At 43.5% G+C, this 19,178-nt stretch overlaps 1 protein-coding gene across 1 annotated transcript in view; it reads right to left on the bottom strand.

Moving 5' to 3' along the window:
* Nucleotides 1-234: 234 nt before the first annotated feature.
* Nucleotides 235-19,178, bottom strand: part of LOC112071570 (sushi, von Willebrand factor type A, EGF and pentraxin domain-containing protein 1-like) — a gene marked incomplete at its 5' end in the record, with an annotated part of 75,721 nt that continues 56,777 nt past the window's right edge. The window contains 5 exon segments of the mRNA XM_070439442.1: nt 235-272; nt 542-664; nt 6,753-6,848; nt 7,322-7,492; nt 16,397-16,582. Coding sequence (XP_070295543.1) covers nt 235-272; nt 542-664; nt 6,753-6,848; nt 7,322-7,492; nt 16,397-16,582 — 614 coding nt within the window.

The raw sequence follows: 19,178 nt of genomic DNA, 5'->3' as shown, positions 1-19,178 counted from the left end.
CTGCATTCATACTAAGCACCTACAAGGTCTCCATTCTAACTATGAGGTGTGGGGGGAAAAAACTCCTATTACTTCTTTTATGAAAAAGCGTTTAAAGAAAACTCAAAGTTATCTGGTAAKTGAAGTAGTTTTGAGACAGCTCAAAGTGAGAAAACTTCCTAAAATATCTGCAGCTTCTTTTTCTAAATCCTATTTCAAAAGCTTCYTTTAATGATTTTTGCTTCACTGCTTTTATCAGTGACAACCTGGTGACGTCCCTYTCTCCCATCTCCCTAGAGGCCACAAGATAATATTGTCCTTACAAAAGTCCTATTAAACATTCCACACAAGCTAAGGCCCCTACTGTATGCTTATATTGTAGTCACAAAGTGGACACACTCTCAAGAGGTAATAAATTAGGGACACACCTGTGTCTCACATCAATGAGCCCCCCCCTCACACTCACTGAACCACACACACACACACTCACCACTGTGAAACAAACACAAACGCACACACTGCACTCCTCACCGACAAATTAAGACAACACATACACACCCACCGCTGTGACACACTCTCACATACTTACCACTGTGACAGCGCGTCCCCGTCCAGCCCGTGGGACACTCGCACTGGTAGGGTGCCGCGCACCGCCCGCCGTTCAGACACGGCAGGATGCAGATAGCTGTGATTTGATTGGAGGAGACACAAACATAAACTGAAAGCCATCACCACATGATGAGTCATCAACAATTATGTGTTTCACRGCACTGACTAAACCTCTGGGGTCATTCAACACAGGCAAGCTGTGTGTGTTGTGGGTAGGAAGCGGTGGTCAAAAAGCAGCTTTCTCTCTGGCTACGTCCAACATGCCACCCTAATTCTCTATATAGTGTACTACTCTGCTGTGTACAGTGCATTCTGAAAGAATTCAGACKCCTTCCCTTTTCCCACATTTTGTTACTTTACAGCCTCATTCTAAAATGGGTTCAATAAAAAACTTTCCTCATCAATCTACACACAATACCCCATTATGACATGGCGAAAACAGGTTTGGTATACATTTTTGCAAATGTATAAAAAATAAATACCTTATTTATATAACTATTCAGACCCTTTGCTATGAGACTCGAAATTGAGTTCAGGTGCATCTTTGATCATCCTTGAGATGTTTTTATAACTTGATTGGAGTCCACCTGTGGTAAATTCAATTGATTGGACATGATTTGGAAAGGCACACACCTGTCTATGTAAGGTCCCACAGTTGACAGTGCATGTCAGAGCAAAAACCAAGCATGAGGTCGAAATAATTGTCCGTTGAGCTCCGAGACAGGATTGTGTCGATGCAGAAAGATACCAAAAAGGCTGCAGCATTGAAGATCTCAGACACAGTGGCCTCCATCGTTCTTACATGGAAGAAGTTTGGAACCACTAAGACTCTTCCTAGAGCTGGCCACCCGGCAACTGACAATTGGGGAGAAGGGCTTTGGTCAGGGAGGTGACCAAGAACCTGATTGCCACTCTGATAGAGCTCCAGAGTTCTATGTGGAGATGGGAGAACCTTCCAGAGAGGACAACCATCTCGCAGCACTCCACCAATCAGGCCGTTATGGTAGAGTGGCCAGATGGAAGCCACTCCTCAGTAATGACATGACAGCCGCCTTGGAGTTTGCAAAGGACTGTCACACAAGAAAAAGTTCTCGGTGGTGATGAAAAAGGCAGCATCATGCAGTGGGGATGTTATTCAGCGGTAGGGACGGGAGACTAGATGGGATCGAGGAAAGATGAACAGAGCAAAGTACAGAGAGATGAAAACCTGCTCCAGAGCGCTCAAATAGCTGTGCAGTGACGTCCCCATCCAACTGGCAGAGCTTGAGAGAATCTGCATAGAAGAATGGGAAAAACTCTCCAAATACAGGTGTGCCAAGCTTGTGGCGTCATACCCAAGAAAGCTCGAGCTGTAATTGTGCCAATGTGCTTCAACAAGTACTGAGTAAAGGGTCTGATTACTTATGTACATGTGATGTTTGAAGTTTTTTTTAATTTAAATTTGCAAAAAATGTATACATTTGCAAAAAGTTTTAAAAAACGTTTTTTTCTTTGGCATTATGGATATTATTTGTAGATTGATGAGAATTGTTTTTAAATCCCTTTTAGAATATGGCTGTAACGTCACATAATGTGGAAAAAGTCAAGTGGTCTGAATACTTTCCGATGCACTGTATATATAGTGCAATACTTTTCACCACAGGCCAATCAAGTAGTCCTCTCTCTACTGTGTGGAATAGGGTTTCAGGCTCAACTCTCTCTACTGTGTGAATAGGGTTCAGGCTCATCCTCTCTAGTGGTGAATAGGGTTTCAGGTTCAACTCTCTCTACTGTGTGAATAGGGTTCAGGCTCATCCTCTCTCGGTATCTGTGGTGAATAGGGTTTCAGGCTCATCCTCTCTCTACTGTGTGAATAGGGTTTCAGGCTCAACCTCTCTATGCTGTGATGAATGAGGGTTTCAGGCTCATACCGTCTCTCTGTGTGAATGGGTTCAGGCTACCTCTCTCTACTGTGTGAATAGGGTTTCAGGCTCAACTCTCTCTACTGTGTGAATAGGGTTTCAGGCTCAACTCTTTCTCTACTGGTGTGAATAGGTTTCAGGCTCAACCTTCCTACTGTGTGAATAGGGTTCAGGCAACCTCTCTCTACTGTGTGAATAGGGTTTTCAGGCTCATACCTCCTCTACTTGTGTGGAATAGGGTTTCAGGCTCAACTCTCTCTACTGGTGTGAATTATGGTTCAGGCTCACCTTCTCTACTGTGTGAATAGGGTTTGAGTTCAACCTCTCTCTACTGTGTGATAGTGGGGGTTTCAGGCTCAACCTCTCTACTGTGTGAATCAGGGTTTCGAGCTCAACCTCTCTCTACTGTGTGAATAGGGTTTCAGGCTCAACCTTTACTGTGTGAATAGGGTTTTCAGGCTCAACCTCTCTCTACTGTGTGAATAGGGTTTCAGGCTCAACCTCTCTCTACTGTGAATAGGGTTTCAGGTCAACTCTCTCTAACTGTGTGAATAGGGTTTCAGGCTCAACCTTCTCTACTGTGTGAATAGGGTTTCAGGCTCAACTCTCTCTACTGTGTGAATAGGGTTTCAGCTGCAACCTCTTCTAACTGGTGAGATAGGGTTTCAGGTAACCTTCTCTACTGTGTGAATAGGGTTTCAGGCTCAACTCTCTCTACTGGTGTGGTATAGGGTTTCAGGCTCAACCTTCTCTACTGTGTGAATAGGGTTTCAGGCTCACCTCTCTCTACTGTGTGAATAGGGTTTCAGGCTCAACCTCTCTCTACTGTTGAATATAGGGTTTCAGGCTCAACCACTCTCTACTGTGTGAATAGGGTTTCAGGCTCAACCTCTCTCTACTGTTGTGATAGGGTTCAGGCTCAACCTCTCTCTAGTGTGAATAGGTTTCAGGCTCACCTCTCTCTACTGTGTGAATAGGGTTTCAGGCTCAGGCCAACCTCCTCTACTGTGTGAATAGGGTTTCAGGCTCAACCTCTCCTCTGGTGTGAATAGGGTTTCAGGCTCAACTCTCTTACTGTGTGTGAATAGGGTTTCAGGCTCAATCCATTCTACTGGTGAATAGGGTTTCAGGCTCAACTCTCTCTACTGTGTGAATAGGGTTTCAGGCTCAACTCTCTCTCTACTGTGTGAAAGGTTTTCAGGCTCAACCTTCTCTCTACTGTGTGAATAGGGTTTCAGGCTCAACCTCCTCTACTGTGTGAATAGGGTTTCAGGCTCACCACTTTCTTACTGTGTGAATAGGGTTTCAGGCTCACCACTTCCTACTGTGTGAATAGGGTTCAGGCTCACCTCTCTCTACTGTGTGAATAGGGTTTCAGGCTCAACCTAGGGTTTTTCAGGCTAACTCTCTACTGTGTGAATAGGGTTCAGGCTCAAGCCCTCCTATCTGTGTGAATAGGGTTTCAGGTCAACCTCTCTCTACTGTGTGAATGAGGGTTTCAGGCACCACTCTCCTACTGTGTGAATAGGGTTTCAGGCTCAACCTCTCTCTACTGTGTGATGAGGGTTTCAGGCTCAATCTCTTACTGTGTGAATAGGGTTTCAGGCTCATCTCTCTCTACTGTGTGAATAGGGTTTAGGCTCATCCTCTTCTCTACTGTGTGAATAGGGTTTCGGCTCAACTCTCTACTGGTGTGAATAGGGTTTCAGGTCATCTCTCTCTACTGTGTGAATAGGGTTTCAGGCATATCCTTCTCTTAATGTTGAGGTTTCTGTAGGCTCATCCTCTCTACTGTGTGAATAGGGTTTCAGGCTCATCTTCTCTCTACTGTGTGAATAGGGGTTCAGGCTCACTCTCTCTACGATGTGAATAGGGTTTCAGGCTCATCCTCTCCTCTTACTGTGTGAATAGGGTTTCAGGCTCATCTCTCTCTACGTGTGTGAATAAGGGTTTCAGGTGCATCTCCTCTATGTGGTCGGAATTAGGGTTTCAGGCTCAACCTCTCTAATGTGTGAATAGGGTTTCAGACTCAACCTCTCTCACTGGGGAAGACAGACAGGGTTGGGGAGTAACAGACTACATGTAATCCGTTACATGTAAGGGATTACAAAAAAAGGTAACTGAAATCCGTTACGTTWCCAGCAAAAATATTGTAATCAAAAACATCTTTGACACTTCTCTGTTTCCTCAATGACATTCAAATCAACATTGAAAAAAGGGGCAATTTGTTCCACCTGAGAGAGTCTGACCACAAGTCAGAGACCACTATGATGACACACCAAATGTGTTTGATGGATCGCGGGAACAGAGCAGGAATAGYCTTTTGTAGGCTACAGTCCAAGCTATGTCTTCCAATGGTGCGACTGCTGTCGGCATCCAAAGATGATCCAACTTGAATAAACGCTTGTAGGTAAGGATGACAGCAGTGGTGTAGTCTACGGCGATACGGATATCACTTATTATTGATATCTACATAGCACATTGATGTGAATCACACTGCTGCTCTCTCATTTAGCTATTTGCGCCTTAAGGATTGGGGTTGTTGTGGATGGTTGTTCACAAATCTAAATGTGTATTTGAACCCAATAATGGTTGAATTCAAGAAGTTTAAGGTGCCGATCAATCATTGTTTTTGAAACCAGTGGACAGCCAGTGAAAATGCGCTCTTGCAACAGCTGCATAGTGCAGATCCKAGCRTATGGAATAAAAGTGGGGCTTTTATTGCTCAATCTAATTCATGCTGATAAAAYAATCCATAGGCCTAATGGACACATGCTCAAACTCGCACACTTTTGATAGACTTAAKGGGGCAATCTGTAGTTGCTACATCCATTTTTGGACTTAAAAATGATATATATATACATTGAAACTTGAAGAATATAACTTATAAATGCCTCATGAGCTTAGTTCAACTGTCACACTCCATGAGAACCCAAAATATAACCTTGTTTTTCTCCAATGTTTGTAAACATTGTAAATGTATAGCCTCATAACATGGTTAAAGCCTCATAACATGGTTAAAACCATCATTTTGATATCATGGATGGTCAGTCCTTGCATCCATAGCTCTGTCTATTAATATTAGAGTGGTTTCATTTRTCCAAGCCCATCCCTCAGCTTTTTACCAAAACAGAGGCGGGGCGAACATTTTGTTATCGTTTCATCTGTGGATTTGCCCTTTAAACAGCTGCATATTATCAAMATATCAAAGTGTCACCAACAAAAAGGTAAACAATAGGCCTATAGCAAATGCAGTATAGGACATTAATTTTAGTAGTGCTGAAAGCATGCCATTCCGTGAGCGCAGAATACATTTTTCAACTCGAATCAATGAGCCCAATCAGTGCTCCATGACAACAAAACCATAAACAACAGAGTGGGGCTGGCTAATAAGTCCTTAGTTCTGGGATTATGCTCAGGTTAAACAATTTGGCTAATCTGTWCTTCCATATTTCCAAGTCCTATTGGAATGACTGGAATTCTGACAGACTTTGGTTTTTAATGTAAGGATATACTTTTATCGTATTATTATATGTAGTAGAAAGTGATGGGTWAGAAGAAGCCTACATAACCAACCCATAAAGTAACATTTAACATCCATATATGGCCAGCTATGTAAACTTTAACATTGATTTATCCTGCAATAGATGTCATTCAAATGGTAACATACATTTTTGTCTTCTTCTAATGCCTTAATCTAAAATAACTGAATGTAATCAGATTACATTACTGAGTTTGGGTAATCCCAAAGTTACTTTACAGATTACAATTTTGGACAGGTAYCTAGTAACAGATTACATTTAGTAAGTAATCTACCCAACCCTGAAGACGGTGTACACAAAAAGGCTGTGAACATTTTCAGACAGATGGGGAAATATTTTCCTTATGTGTCTCTGTGATTTTAGACTATCTAATGTGAGTACATACTATTCTACTCTGACTGTGTAAAGCTAGCTGAGTAAATTCCCCCAGAGTCAGTGAAACAGTGTGAGTCTGTTCCTGSCTGCAGTGTGGATCCACTTTCTCWGACTGACTCTTTATTTGTGATGAGAGGAGGGACTGACATCTCACTTCAATTGAAGGGGCTTTATTGGCATGGGAAACATATGTTAACATTGCCAAAGCAAGTGAAGTAGATAATATACAAAAGTGAAATAAACAATAAAAATCTCTCTCACACACACATTCCTCAAGTCTGCCCATCCATCCAAAATAAATGTGATTGGTTTGAGTAATTGATTTGATTGAGTAATTGATACTTACGTTCCTCACACAGTCTGCCCATCCACCCATCAGGACAGGAACAGGTGTTGGGTCTGTGACACACCCCTCCGTTCAGGCACTGCAGCCAACACACCGCTGGAGAGAACAGGAAGACACACACACCTGATTGAAGCCAAAGTACTGAGACGTCCTCCAAACAGTCCCCATCTGACGTGTAMAGAGGCTCCATAGGAGAGAAAGCAGTCAGTTAAGATAGCTAGTACTGTTTAATAGAAAAGAGATAATGATACTGGAAGTCATGCCGTGATTGGCCTTGACCATGCAACTTCATGCACTGGGATAAAGACAGCATCCTAAAAACTGCATTTCTTTATAGAGATGGTTCAAACCACATAGCCACCCAACAGACGCTGCCATAGAGACAGGCATCCCTAGGCAACCCTACGATCTTTATAGTATGTACAAGTAAAGTGGGAAGTGTGTACGGGCAGAGTAGGGAGTGTGTACAGCACAAGGGACTGGTGAAGCGGAGGGGAAGGGCACGCAAGGTGTCAGGAGTAGACAGGATGCCCTCCTTTTAGGTCGCAGTAGMGGTGCAGTCTCTCTACCTCTGCAGGCGGGAGGGGGGGTCCAGGTCCTGTTTTCCAGACACATACTCCTGCCGTGGCCCTCCACGGCATACCCTCCGAAACACGAGTACACGGCCACGTCCCCGAACTGGAACACCGCCCCCCGCACCACCCCGTTGGCCACGTGGAGAGGAGGGCCGCAGGACACCCCTGTGCCAAAACGGACGGACAGCCCCTCTGGTTACTTCCAACTCATTTAGGGACCCACGTTATGTACATGTTATCACACGTGTCTCTAAACGTTTTGAGAGTAAGGAGTCTGTCTCTGCTTTTCAACAAAAAAACATGAATAGAATAACTTTCCCCCTAGGGATGATGGGAAGTGTTGCCAGAGAAGTCATGTTTGGATAATATCACCTCAAATCAAATCAAATCAGTATCAGTAAATAACACATTGAATGGTCTGTCATACAAAGTACGCATTGCAGCTGTGTCAAGTCTTCAAAGAAACATTTTGAATGCCATGCAGAAACGTGTCGACATGTCGAAGAGTGTGACTCAACAGAGTGTGTATTAATGTTCCTTGTAAGGCCTAGAAAACCAATCCAACCAATGAGAATACGTCAAAGTGTTGGACAAGCTAGAGCCAGACAGACATGCAAATATATCTACCTCTACACACCACACAAAGAAACAACAAGGTACTATATACCAACAGAATCAAGCAAGTTAGGGAGAATGAAAACACAGTGTAAACACCCTGCGGATGGTTTCCATAGCAGCAGTAAACCCAGAATTAGTCACAAACATGCCCGCCACAACAGATCTGCTTAATGGAACCCATTCATCAAGTGTAACACAAGCTGCCCACAGAGACAGAGGAGAGACGGAGATGGAGGAGACAGAGACAGAGGATAGACAGAGACAGTAGGACATGATGGGAGAGACAGAGACAGAGACGATAGGAAAGCAGAGACAATAAGCAGAGACAGAGACATAGGAGAGCAGAGACAGAGGGAGAGAGAGACATAGAAGAGACAGACGAGGAGAGACAGAAAGACGGAGGAGAGACAAAGAGACAGACAGGAACAGAGAGAGAAGAGAGACAGAGACTAGGAGAGACAGAGACATAAGGAGATGACAGAGAGCATAGGAGAGGACAGGGAACAAAAGAGACAGGAGACAGAGGAGAGACATAAGAGAGACAGAGACAAGGAGAGACAAACAGGAGAGACAGGACAGAGACAGAGACAGAAGACAGAGACAGAGGAGAGACAGAGACAGAAGACAGAGACAGAGACAGAGACAGAGACATAAGAGGACAGAGGAAAGCGAGGAGAGACAGAGACAAGAGAGACAGAGACAATAGGAGAGGGACGCAGAGAGACAGGGAGACATAGGAGAGACAGAGGAGAGACAGAGAAGGAGAGACAGAGAGGAGAGACAGAGGAGAGACACAGAGAACAGAGGAGAGACAGACAGGACAGAGGAGAGACAGACACCATAGGGAGAGACAGAGACAGAGGGAGAACGATCAGGAGAACAGAGGAGAGACAGAGACAGAGGAGAACAGAGGACGAGGAGAGACAGAGGAGCAGAGAGACAGATGGAGGACAGAGACAAGAGAGACAGAGACAGAGGAGAGACAGAGACATAGGAGAGACAGAACAAGAGAGACAGAGACAGAGGAGAGACAAGAACAGAGACATAGGAGAGACAGAGACAGGAGGAGCGACAGAGGAGAGACAGAGGAAGAGACAGAAACAGAGGAGAGACAGAAGACAGAGACAGAGAGACAGAGACAGAGGAGAAGACAGAGACAGAGACAGAGGAGAGACAGAAGACAGAGACAAGAGAGACAAACAGAGGAGAGACAGAGAACATAGGACCAGAGACAGAGACAGAGAGAAGAGACGACATAGGAGAGACAGAGGAGCAAGGAGAGACAGGGAGAGGACAGAAGACAAGAGGAGAGATAGAGGAGAGACAGGGAGAGACAGAGGAGAGACAAGAGACGAAGAGAACAGAGAGCAGAGGAGAGACGGAGAGACAGAGGAGAGACAGAGACAGAGACAAGGAGAGACAGAGACGAGACAGAGAGAGAGGACAGAGACAGGAAGAAGAAGGAAAAAGACAAGGAGAGAGACAGAAGAGACAGGAGAGACAGAGACAGGAGAGGAAGTGATGGAAAACTACAGAATACGCAAGTAAGGATCCATGCTCAATGGGCAGTCAGCAGGTCACGCAAACAGCAAAGGAGAAACCATGCAGGGGTGGATCCTATATCAATGTACATGTTTAGTTTCTGCAATTATAATATTGTTATGTTACAAGTTGATTCACTTCTGTATAGTAAAAAGAGTTCTAGAAAAATAACAGTGGACTTGACACAGTATCATGATCCCAAAAATTCACAGAAAGACCAGCATATCACGTTACCCACTGCACAGATGCCTCCTTGTTTCTTGGAAGAATGAGTGAAGGCGACTGACTAGCGTGGGAGCACAGCGTGATGACTCAATCACCATTTATGATATTGTTTGGAAGGCAGACCATCTGTGGACTACCACAGAGGTCAAACAGTCCCTGATAAGATGTATCTGACTGATGAAACTTGAATCGACTAAATGGATGTTACTGTGTGAATTAAATTGTCATGTTTGGATTGTTTGAAGAGTTCATAAAGAGCTATGAATATTTATATGTTTTATTGTACTGTAAGTGCTATGGATTTATTGTTACAGAGAAAGTGTTATTCTGTTCGTCAGACGGCGAATAGTTCAAAGAGGAGCGACACGGGGGTGTGCTTTTATCATACAGTGTTGAGGTGTGGTGATTAGAATGGAGATTGTGTGTGAAGTGTTATGCCCTTTGTTTTAATGTTTAGGGGCATGCAAAGTGATGTTAATTAGAAGATAGGACATACTGGGAGTTGCCGCTACTGGAAGAATAAAAGCTGGTTTTAAATGTTGATCATGGAGTCATTGGTAAACCAATCTCCTGATGTACGTGTGTATGTCATAGTTGTGAATTTTCTGCTAAGACTTCTGATATGTTGTATTCTTTTTATCGTGAAGATTTCTGCTGTGTACCATTTGTTCATTGTATTCTTATTGCGTAACTGTAGTAAATCAGATTACTTTAAAATGGATAGGAACCGTAGTCTTCACATTTCTGACTAATATTCCTTGAATTATTATTTGGTGAAATGTGTAATGGTAAATGTTATTCACAAAATACATAGCATATATGCTCAATCTCTAACTGTGCATCTCTGAGCTAAGGTTAACTCAATCATTTAACGCTAGGACACTGAATGAAATATATTAGCTCTTTGTCCCTTAACCTCTTAATAATTATATTAACAGTAAACCTCGAGACGTGCATAGTCTTCTGAGTGGTGACGCAAGGATCGCTACCGCTGCTATCCCCACTGGATACGACTGTGGGTCTGTAGCATTCACATAATAATGGAGTCAGATTGATGAATATAGTTCAACATCTTTAAACATCTACATAATGGAGACCCCTCGTCCTCAGTCAATGGGGATTTCCACCAACCTACATAATGGAGACCCCTCATCCTCAGTCAATGGGGATTTCCACCAACCTACATAATGGTTGGACAATTTCCACCACACTAGAAATGGTGACTCATTCAGTTAAAGAGGATTTTCTATATTACACTAGACTTGTACATGTACAGATCCATCCCCATAGAAATCCCATTCTAATTCCAAATTGTATGTTCCCACCATTCATTCAAGAAACACACAAGCTTGGAAGGAAACACAGCGCAACAGGAAATGGTTTAGAATATGCAGCAATGATTTTGCTTTGCAAACAACCTGAGCGTCAGAGATTTCCCCATGTTAATCTTGTTTTAAGTGGCCTATGTGCTCACCATCTGCTGGCTTCCACATTTCTAACCTCTGTGTTGTGGGTGAAACAACAGCAGTACATTCAGTTGATTTAAACAGTCATCTTGGTTAACTCTACACTAAAGTGTCACGTAATTGGTCAGCTGCGCGGTTYAGTTCTGGGTCCATACTTGTTAAGAGATGAAGAGACGCTAGAATGGCGAGCTCCACCTTCTCTCTTTGCACGTTATGGGACGAATGGACCCTCCCCTTCCAAATTTGGAAAGACGCTTACGCCTGCAAAATTGTGATTTGTCCAAAAAAACAGTGATAGAAAAGCCTAAGCCCTGGACCTACTGCTGCTTGTAATCCCACACATCCCATTCCTTCCCCACAGATTCTATGGCACCAGTTATGTTTACGTAGATCCGTCCACGAGATATTACATAAGCAGCTAAAGCTGCTAAAAAAATGCTTGTGTGAGTTGAACACATTATGTTCATGGGTCAAGTCGTGTATCAGTATGTGTAACTGCTCGTGTGAGAATACGCTACAGTCGTGGCCAAAAGTTTTGAGAAAAGTCTGCTGCCTCAGTTTGTATGATGGCAATTTGCATATACTCCAGAATGTTATGAAGAGTGATCAGATGAATTGCAATTAATTGCAAAGTCCCTCTTTGCCATGCAAATGAACTGAATCCCCCAAAAACATTTCCACTGCATTTCAGCCCTGCCACAAAAGGGCCAGCTGACATCATGTCTGTGATTTTCTCGTTAATACAGGTGTGAGTGTTGACGAGGACAAGGCTGGAGATCACTCTGTCATGCTGATTGAGTTCGAATAACAGACTGGAAGCTTCAAAAGGAGGGTGGTGCTTGGAATCATTGTTCTTCCTCTGTCAGCCATGGTTACCTGAAAGGAAACACGTGCCTTCATCATTGCTTTGCACTAAAAGGGCTTCACAGGCAAGGATATTGCTGCCAGTAAGATTGCACCRAAATCAAACATTTATCGGATCATCAAGAACTTCAAGGAGAGCGGTTCAATTGTTGTGAAGAAGGCTTCAGAAAGTCCAGCAAGTGCCAGGACCGTCTCCTAAAGTTGATTCAGCTGCAAGATCGGGGCATCACCAGTACAGAGCTTGCTCAGGAATGGCAGCAGGCAGGTGTGAGTGCATCTGCACGCACAGTGAGGTGAAGACTTTTGGAGATGGCCTGGTGTCAAGAAGGGCAGCAAAGAAGACACTTCTCTCCAGGAAAAACATCAGGGACAGACTGATATTCTGCAAAAGGTACAGGGATTGGACTGCTGAGGACTGGGGTAAAGTAATTTTCTCTGATGAATCCCCTTTCCGATTGTTTGGGGCATCCGGAAAAAAGCTTGTCCGGAGAAGACAAGGTGAGTGCTACCATCAGTCCTGTGTCATGCCAACAGTAAAGCATCCTGAGACCATTCATGTGTGGGGTTGCTTCTCAGCCAAGGGAGTGGMCTCACTCACAATTTTGCCTAAGAACACAGSCATGAATYAAGAATGGTACCAACARATCCTCCGAGAGCAACWTCTCCCAACCATCCWGGAACAGTTTGATGARGAACAATYCCTTTTSCAGCATGATGGAGCACCTTGCCATAAGGCAAGAGTGATAYCTAAGTGGCTCGGGGAACAAAATATAGATATTTTAGGTCCATGGCCAGGAAACTCCCCAGACCTTATTCCCATTGAGAACTTGTGGTCAATCCTCAAGAGGCGGGTGGACAAACAAAACCCCACAAATTCTGACAAACTCCAAGCATTGATTATGCAAGAATGGGCTGCCATCAGTCAGGATGTGGCCCAGAAGTTAATTGACAGCATGCCAGGGCAGATTGCAGAGGTATTGAAAAAGAAGGATCAACACTGCAAATATTGACTCTTTGCATCAACTTCATCTAATTGTCAATAAAAGACTTTGACACTTATGAAATGCTTGTAATTATACTTCAGTATTCCCTAGTAACATCTGACAAAAATATCTAAAGACAATGAAGCAGCAAACTTTGTGAAAATTAATATTTGTGTCATTCTCAAAACGTTTGGCCATGACTGTACAGTTGAAGTCGGAAGTTTACATACACCTTAGCCAAATACATTTAAACTCAGTTTTCACAATTCCTGACATTTAGTCCTAGTAAAAATTCCCTGTCTTTGGTCAGTTAGGATCACCACTTTATTTTAAGAATGTGAAATGTCAGAATAATAGCATAGAGAATGATTTATTTCAACTTGTATTTCCTTCATCACATTCCCAGTGGGTCAGAAGTTTACATACACTCAATTAGCATTTGGTAGCATTGCCTTTAAATTGTTTAACTTGGGTCAAACATTTCGGGTAGCCTCCCACAAGCTTCCAACAATAAGTTGGGTGAATTTTGGCCCATTCCTCCTGACAGAGCTGGTATAACGGAGTCAGGTTTGTAGGCCACCTTGCTCGCACACACTTTTTCAGTTCTGCCCACAAATGTTCTATAGGATTGAGGTCAGGTCTTTGTGATGGCCACTCCAATACCTTGACTTTGTTGCCCTTAAGCCATTTTGCCAGAACTTTGGAAGTATTCTTGGGGTCATTGTCCATTTGGAAGACCCATTTGCGACCAAACTTTAACTTCCTGACTGATGTCTTGAGATGTTGCTTCAATATATCCACATCATTTTTCCTTCCTCGTGATGCCATCTATTTTGTGAAGTGCACCAGTCCCTCCTGCAGCAAAGCACCCCCACAACATGATGCTGCCACCCCTGTGCTTCACGGTTGGGATGGTGTTCTTCGGCTTGCAAGCCTCCCCCTTTTTCCTCCAAACATAACAATGGTCATTATGGCCGAACAGTTCTATGTTTGTTTCATCAGACCAGAGGACAATTCTCCAAAAAGTATGATCTTTGTCCCCATGTGCAGTTGCAAACCGTAGTCTGGCTTTTTTATGGTGGTTTTGGAGCAGTGGCTTCTTCCTTGTTGAYCGGCCTTTCAGGTTATGTCGATATAGGACTTGTTTTACTGTGGATATAGATACTTTCGTACCTGTTTCCTCCATCATCTTTGTTATGTTCTGTTAATTACTGATGTCCCCTMTAAGAATGGAGCATCCTTGGTCATGCGCAGTGTTGTTCTATGTTATTCTGGTACTAACTSATTCCAGTAAAATGTGAAGCTCCAGTACCATTTCTTGTATTCAGAGTCTTTCTTATTATGTAACTAAGTAATAAGAGCTAAGACACTACAATCTTCACAAGGTCCTTTGCTGTTGTTCTGAGATTGATTTGCACTTTTCGCACCAAAGTACGTTCATCTCTAGGAGACAGAACGCGTCTCCTTCCTGAGCGGTATGACGGCTGAGTGGTGCCATTGTGTTTATACTTGCGTACTATTATTGTTTGTATAGATGAACGTGGTACCTTCAGGCATTTGGAATTTGCTCCCAAGGATGAACCAGATTTGTGGAGGTCTACAATTTTGTTTCTGTGGTCTTGGCTGATTGCTTTGATTTTCCCATGATATCAAGCAAAGATGCACTGAGTTTGAAGGTAGGCCTTGAAATACATCCACAGGTACAGCTCCAATTGACTCAAATGATGTCAAGTAGCCTATCAGAAGCTTCTAAAGCCATGACATCATTTTCTGGAATTTTCCAAGCTGTTTAAAGGCACAGTCAACGTGATGTATGTTAACTTCTGACCCACTGGAATTGTGATACAGTGAATTATAAGTGAAATAATCTGTCTGTAAACAATCGTTGGAGAAATTACTTTTGTCCTGCACAAAGTACATGTCCTAACCGACTTGCCAAAACTATAGTTTTTTAACAAGAAATTTGTGGAGTGGTTGAAAAACMAGTTTTAATGACTCCAACCTAAGTGTATGTAAACTTCCGACTTCAACTGTATGTGTTTCTCTTTTAGAGAACTAAGGGCAATTAAAAGCAATGTTCCAGCGGTAGTGGAGACTGCATTCACGGTAAACGCTGCGTATGTCGGCCCACCCGGAAATTACCTTTCCATTTTTACACGGATCTTCCACGATACTTCGGCGATACGGATTGAATCCAGCCCTCGATTGCGTCCCAAATGGCATCCTTTTCCCTATATAGTGCACTACTTTTGACGAGAGCTCTATGGGCCCTGGTCAATAGTAGTGGACTATAAAGGGAATAGGAGGTCATTTGGTACGCATTTCTACATTATATCAGAGTAAACTCCCACCCGGTAAACAACAATATTAATATGGTGACTCATTCTCAACTGTAACTAATCTCTCACATCTACCCTCTGGGACATGGGTGTTCCTTCCACCTACTGTAGGCTGCATCTGAAATGGAACCCTATTCACTATATAGTGCACTACTTTTAAAACCAGGGCCCATAGGTTTAGGGTCAAAAGTAGTGCACTATATAGGGAGCAGAGTGCCATTTCAGACACAACCTAGAGAACACACTTTATGGCTGTTCTTTTGAATAAAACACTAACCTTGACGTGTACCAGATGAAGGGAGGGAGAGAGAGAGAGAGAGAGAGAGAGAGAGAGAGAGAGAGAGAGAGAGAGAGAGAGAGAGAGAGAGAGAGAGAGAGAGAGAAAAAAAAATTAAAGAGAGAGAGAGAGAGAGAGAGAGAGAGAGAGAGAGAGAGAGAGAGAGAGAGAGAGAGAGAGGGAGGGAGAGGACGTAAGATTCAATTCTTCTATGTTGACCAAGAATGATACACCTTATCTTTAAATTGTCGTTTCGTTCCAATGTCAATATCCTCGTTGGGACGTGAAGTAATAAAATACTAATATGTGGTGGAGGGGTTGGTGTAGCCTACCTACCAGTCATATCTTACATTGTTGACCAGACACTCTCGGCGTAGTGTACTGGGTTGTCCTGATGAGGTAGGTTTTGTGTTCAGGCTTTCGTTCTAGCCCTGCGCTAACCTAACTTAGCAGGCATAGAAAGATACCTGAGCAAAGTCTCCACAGAAGTTAGTCTGAAAATACTGTATCCCTAAAAACCAGCAACATCTGCTTTCTGCCAATGTCGCTAAGGCTGGCCCTGCACTTGTTTTAGTGGTTAATGGTTTATTTATTAACCTTAGTTAACCAGGTAAATAAAGGTAGTTGGCAACACATTCTCTTGTACAATAATGAGCTGATTAGCTGTGTTAGTACTGGGCTGGAACAAAACCCTACACCCCATGTGGATCTACAGGACCAGGCTTGAAGAACAGTAGTTTAAAGCCTCTACTCACTCTCACAGGCAGTGCTGACTGAGGTCCATGTCTGGTCGCTCCTACAGGTGATGGAGGCGGTGCCTTTTGCCTGGTGGCCCTTGGGACAGGTGAACGGTAATGACTGACCCACGTAGAACAGCTGTTTCGAAGTGTTAACACTCCCACTGCTCTCCTTCCATCCAGGGGGAGGGGGGCATGGTTTGGCTGCATGGGGAGACACAGAGTATAGTATTGGATTACGATGTAGACATGTCAAAGTGTGTAAAATGTAGGGGGGAATAGCAGTAGGGGAGCATGAATATGTATGAATGTGTGTATACAGGGTATGATGGTGGATAAGAGACTGGTTCAGCAAAAGCCCAGGGGCTACATGTAAATGTCATAACAAGGTGTGTAAATATTTGTGAGACTATGTCAGCTCTGTGGGTCACCTATAATGACAGAGTTCTCTATTACATGCTTTGCTCAAGTAGCAGAATATCACTCTTGGAAAAGTTGAGTCAGTAGCTATGTTTCCATTACTTTTATCCAGTGATTTTTTGTTGTTGTCGACGTTTAGAAAATTTGCATCGAAAATTGATTGCCTGTTACGGTGTATTTCCGTTGAACTGTAACGACGCCTTAAAATAAAAACTTTTCCGCAAAAACCTACTGTCGAATAAAAATTAACTGGTTTCCATGATCCATTTAGGCTAATTGCGCATTGGACTCCCGAGTGGTGCAGCAGTCTAAGGCACTGCATCTCAGTGCGAGAGGTGTCACTACAGTCCCTGGTTCAAATCCAGGATGTATCACATCCGGCCGTGATTTGGAGTCCCATAGGGCGGCTCACAATTGGCCCAGCGTCGTCCGGGGTAGGCCGTCATTATAAATAAGAATTTGTTCTTAACTGACTTGCCTAGTTAAATAAACATTTAAAAGTAAATAATAATAAATAGGCGACAGCCTGTATACCCTCCCACCTATCTGTTTCATGTCTCAGGTAACCCGCAAAAGCCAGCATGGATAGAATGCAAGAATTGACTAATATTTGCCATTCTAATAACGATCATGTGCCAAGGTATCGTCACGGTCTGTGTCATGGTGAGACTTGCACTCCTGCTGTAGATCTGGAAACAAATTGGATGGTGAAACTTGCATCCAGCCAACCTGAAAAGCAAGGCGAAGCAATTCAGGCAGTCTCGAAAGTCCAGACAATCCCTGTCCTGCAATGACACATACTTTTTAGAGTTGAAAAATAGATTTAGCAAGCAGTAGGCGTTTAGGATTAAATCAGTAGTTGAGCTTTATAGTTGCGTAATGACATCACGTGCCCTGCGTACCTTAAAAATGATTCAGCATCATAATTTATTCGAAAAACATATTTTCCATTTGTCGCAATAAAGAAAATTCGACAACATACAAATCCACCCCTGTCGAACGGATAAAAATGTTGTCGATCTTTATAAAATGTGTTTTTTTGTTGCTACATAGCTTTTCTCTAATAAACCTGGAAACCTGCCTAATGATCGTGTCAATGAAACCTAATCTAAGGAGCATAGATACACCATGTCGGGCTGTCATTTCATTTAGCCTTAATCAGCCATCAGTGCTCTTATACTGCGTTTACACAGGCAGCCCAAAACAAGCATCTTTCTGGTAAGAAGAAGGGCGGGGGTGTATGCCTTATGATTAACGAGACGTGGTGTGATCATAACAACATACAGGAAGTCAAGTCCTTCTGTTCACCTGACCTAGAATTCCTCACAATCAAATGTCGACCGCATTATCTACCAAGGGAATTCTCTTCGATTATAACCACAGCTGTATATATTCCCCCCCAAGCAGACACATCGATGGCCCTGAACGAACTTCATTTGACTCTATGTAAACTGGAAACCACATATCCTGAGGCTGCATTTATTGTAGCTGGGGATTTTAACAAGACTAATCTGAAAACAAGGCTCCCTAAATTCTATCAGCATATCGATTGTGCAACCAGGCCTGGCAAAACCCTGGATCATTGTTATTCTAACTTCCGCGACGCATATAAGGCCCTTCCCCGCCCTCCTTTCGGAAAAGCTGACCACGACTCCATTTTGTTGCTTCCAGCCAATAGACAGAAACTAAAACAGGAAGCTCCCGCGCTCAGGTCTGTTCAGCGCTGGTCCGACCAATCGGATTCCACGATTCCCAAACCAGAAACCGTGGATTGATGGCAGCATTCGCGCAAAACTGAAAGCGCGAACCACTGCTTTTAACCAGGGCAAGGTGACCGGAAACATGACCGAATACAAACAGTGTAGCTATTCCCTCCGCAAGGCAATCAAATAAGCTAAGTGCCAGTATAGAGACAAAGTAGAGTCGCAAWTCAACAGCTCAGACACAAGAGGTATGTGGCAGGGTCTACAGTCAATCATGGATTACAAGAAGAAAACCAGCCCAGTCGCGGACCAGGATGTCTTGCTCCCAGACAGACGAAATAACTTTTTTGCTTTGAGAACAATACAGTGCCACTGACACGGCCCGCTACCAAAACCTGCGGGCTCTCCTTCACTGCAGCCGAGGTGAGTAAAACATTTAAACGTGTTAACCCTCGCAAGGCTGCAGGCCCAGATGGCATTCCCAGCCGCGTCCTCAGAGCATGCGCAGACCAGCTGGCTGGTGTGTTTACGGACATATTCAATCAATCCTTATCCCAGTCTGCTGTTCCAGACGACCGTACACCACTCCGATGTCACAGAAGCCATAAAGATCATCCAGGACACAACCACCCAAGCCACTGCCTGTTGTTCACCCCGCGATCAGGTCCAGGAAGGCT

The sequence above is a fragment of the Salvelinus sp. IW2-2015 genome, unplaced genomic scaffold, assembly GCF_002910315.2.
Source record: "Salvelinus sp. IW2-2015 unplaced genomic scaffold, ASM291031v2 Un_scaffold1645, whole genome shotgun sequence".
NCBI lineage: Eukaryota > Metazoa > Chordata > Actinopteri > Salmoniformes > Salmonidae > Salvelinus > Salvelinus sp. IW2-2015.
This window is presented reverse-complemented; position numbering and strand designations above follow the sequence as displayed.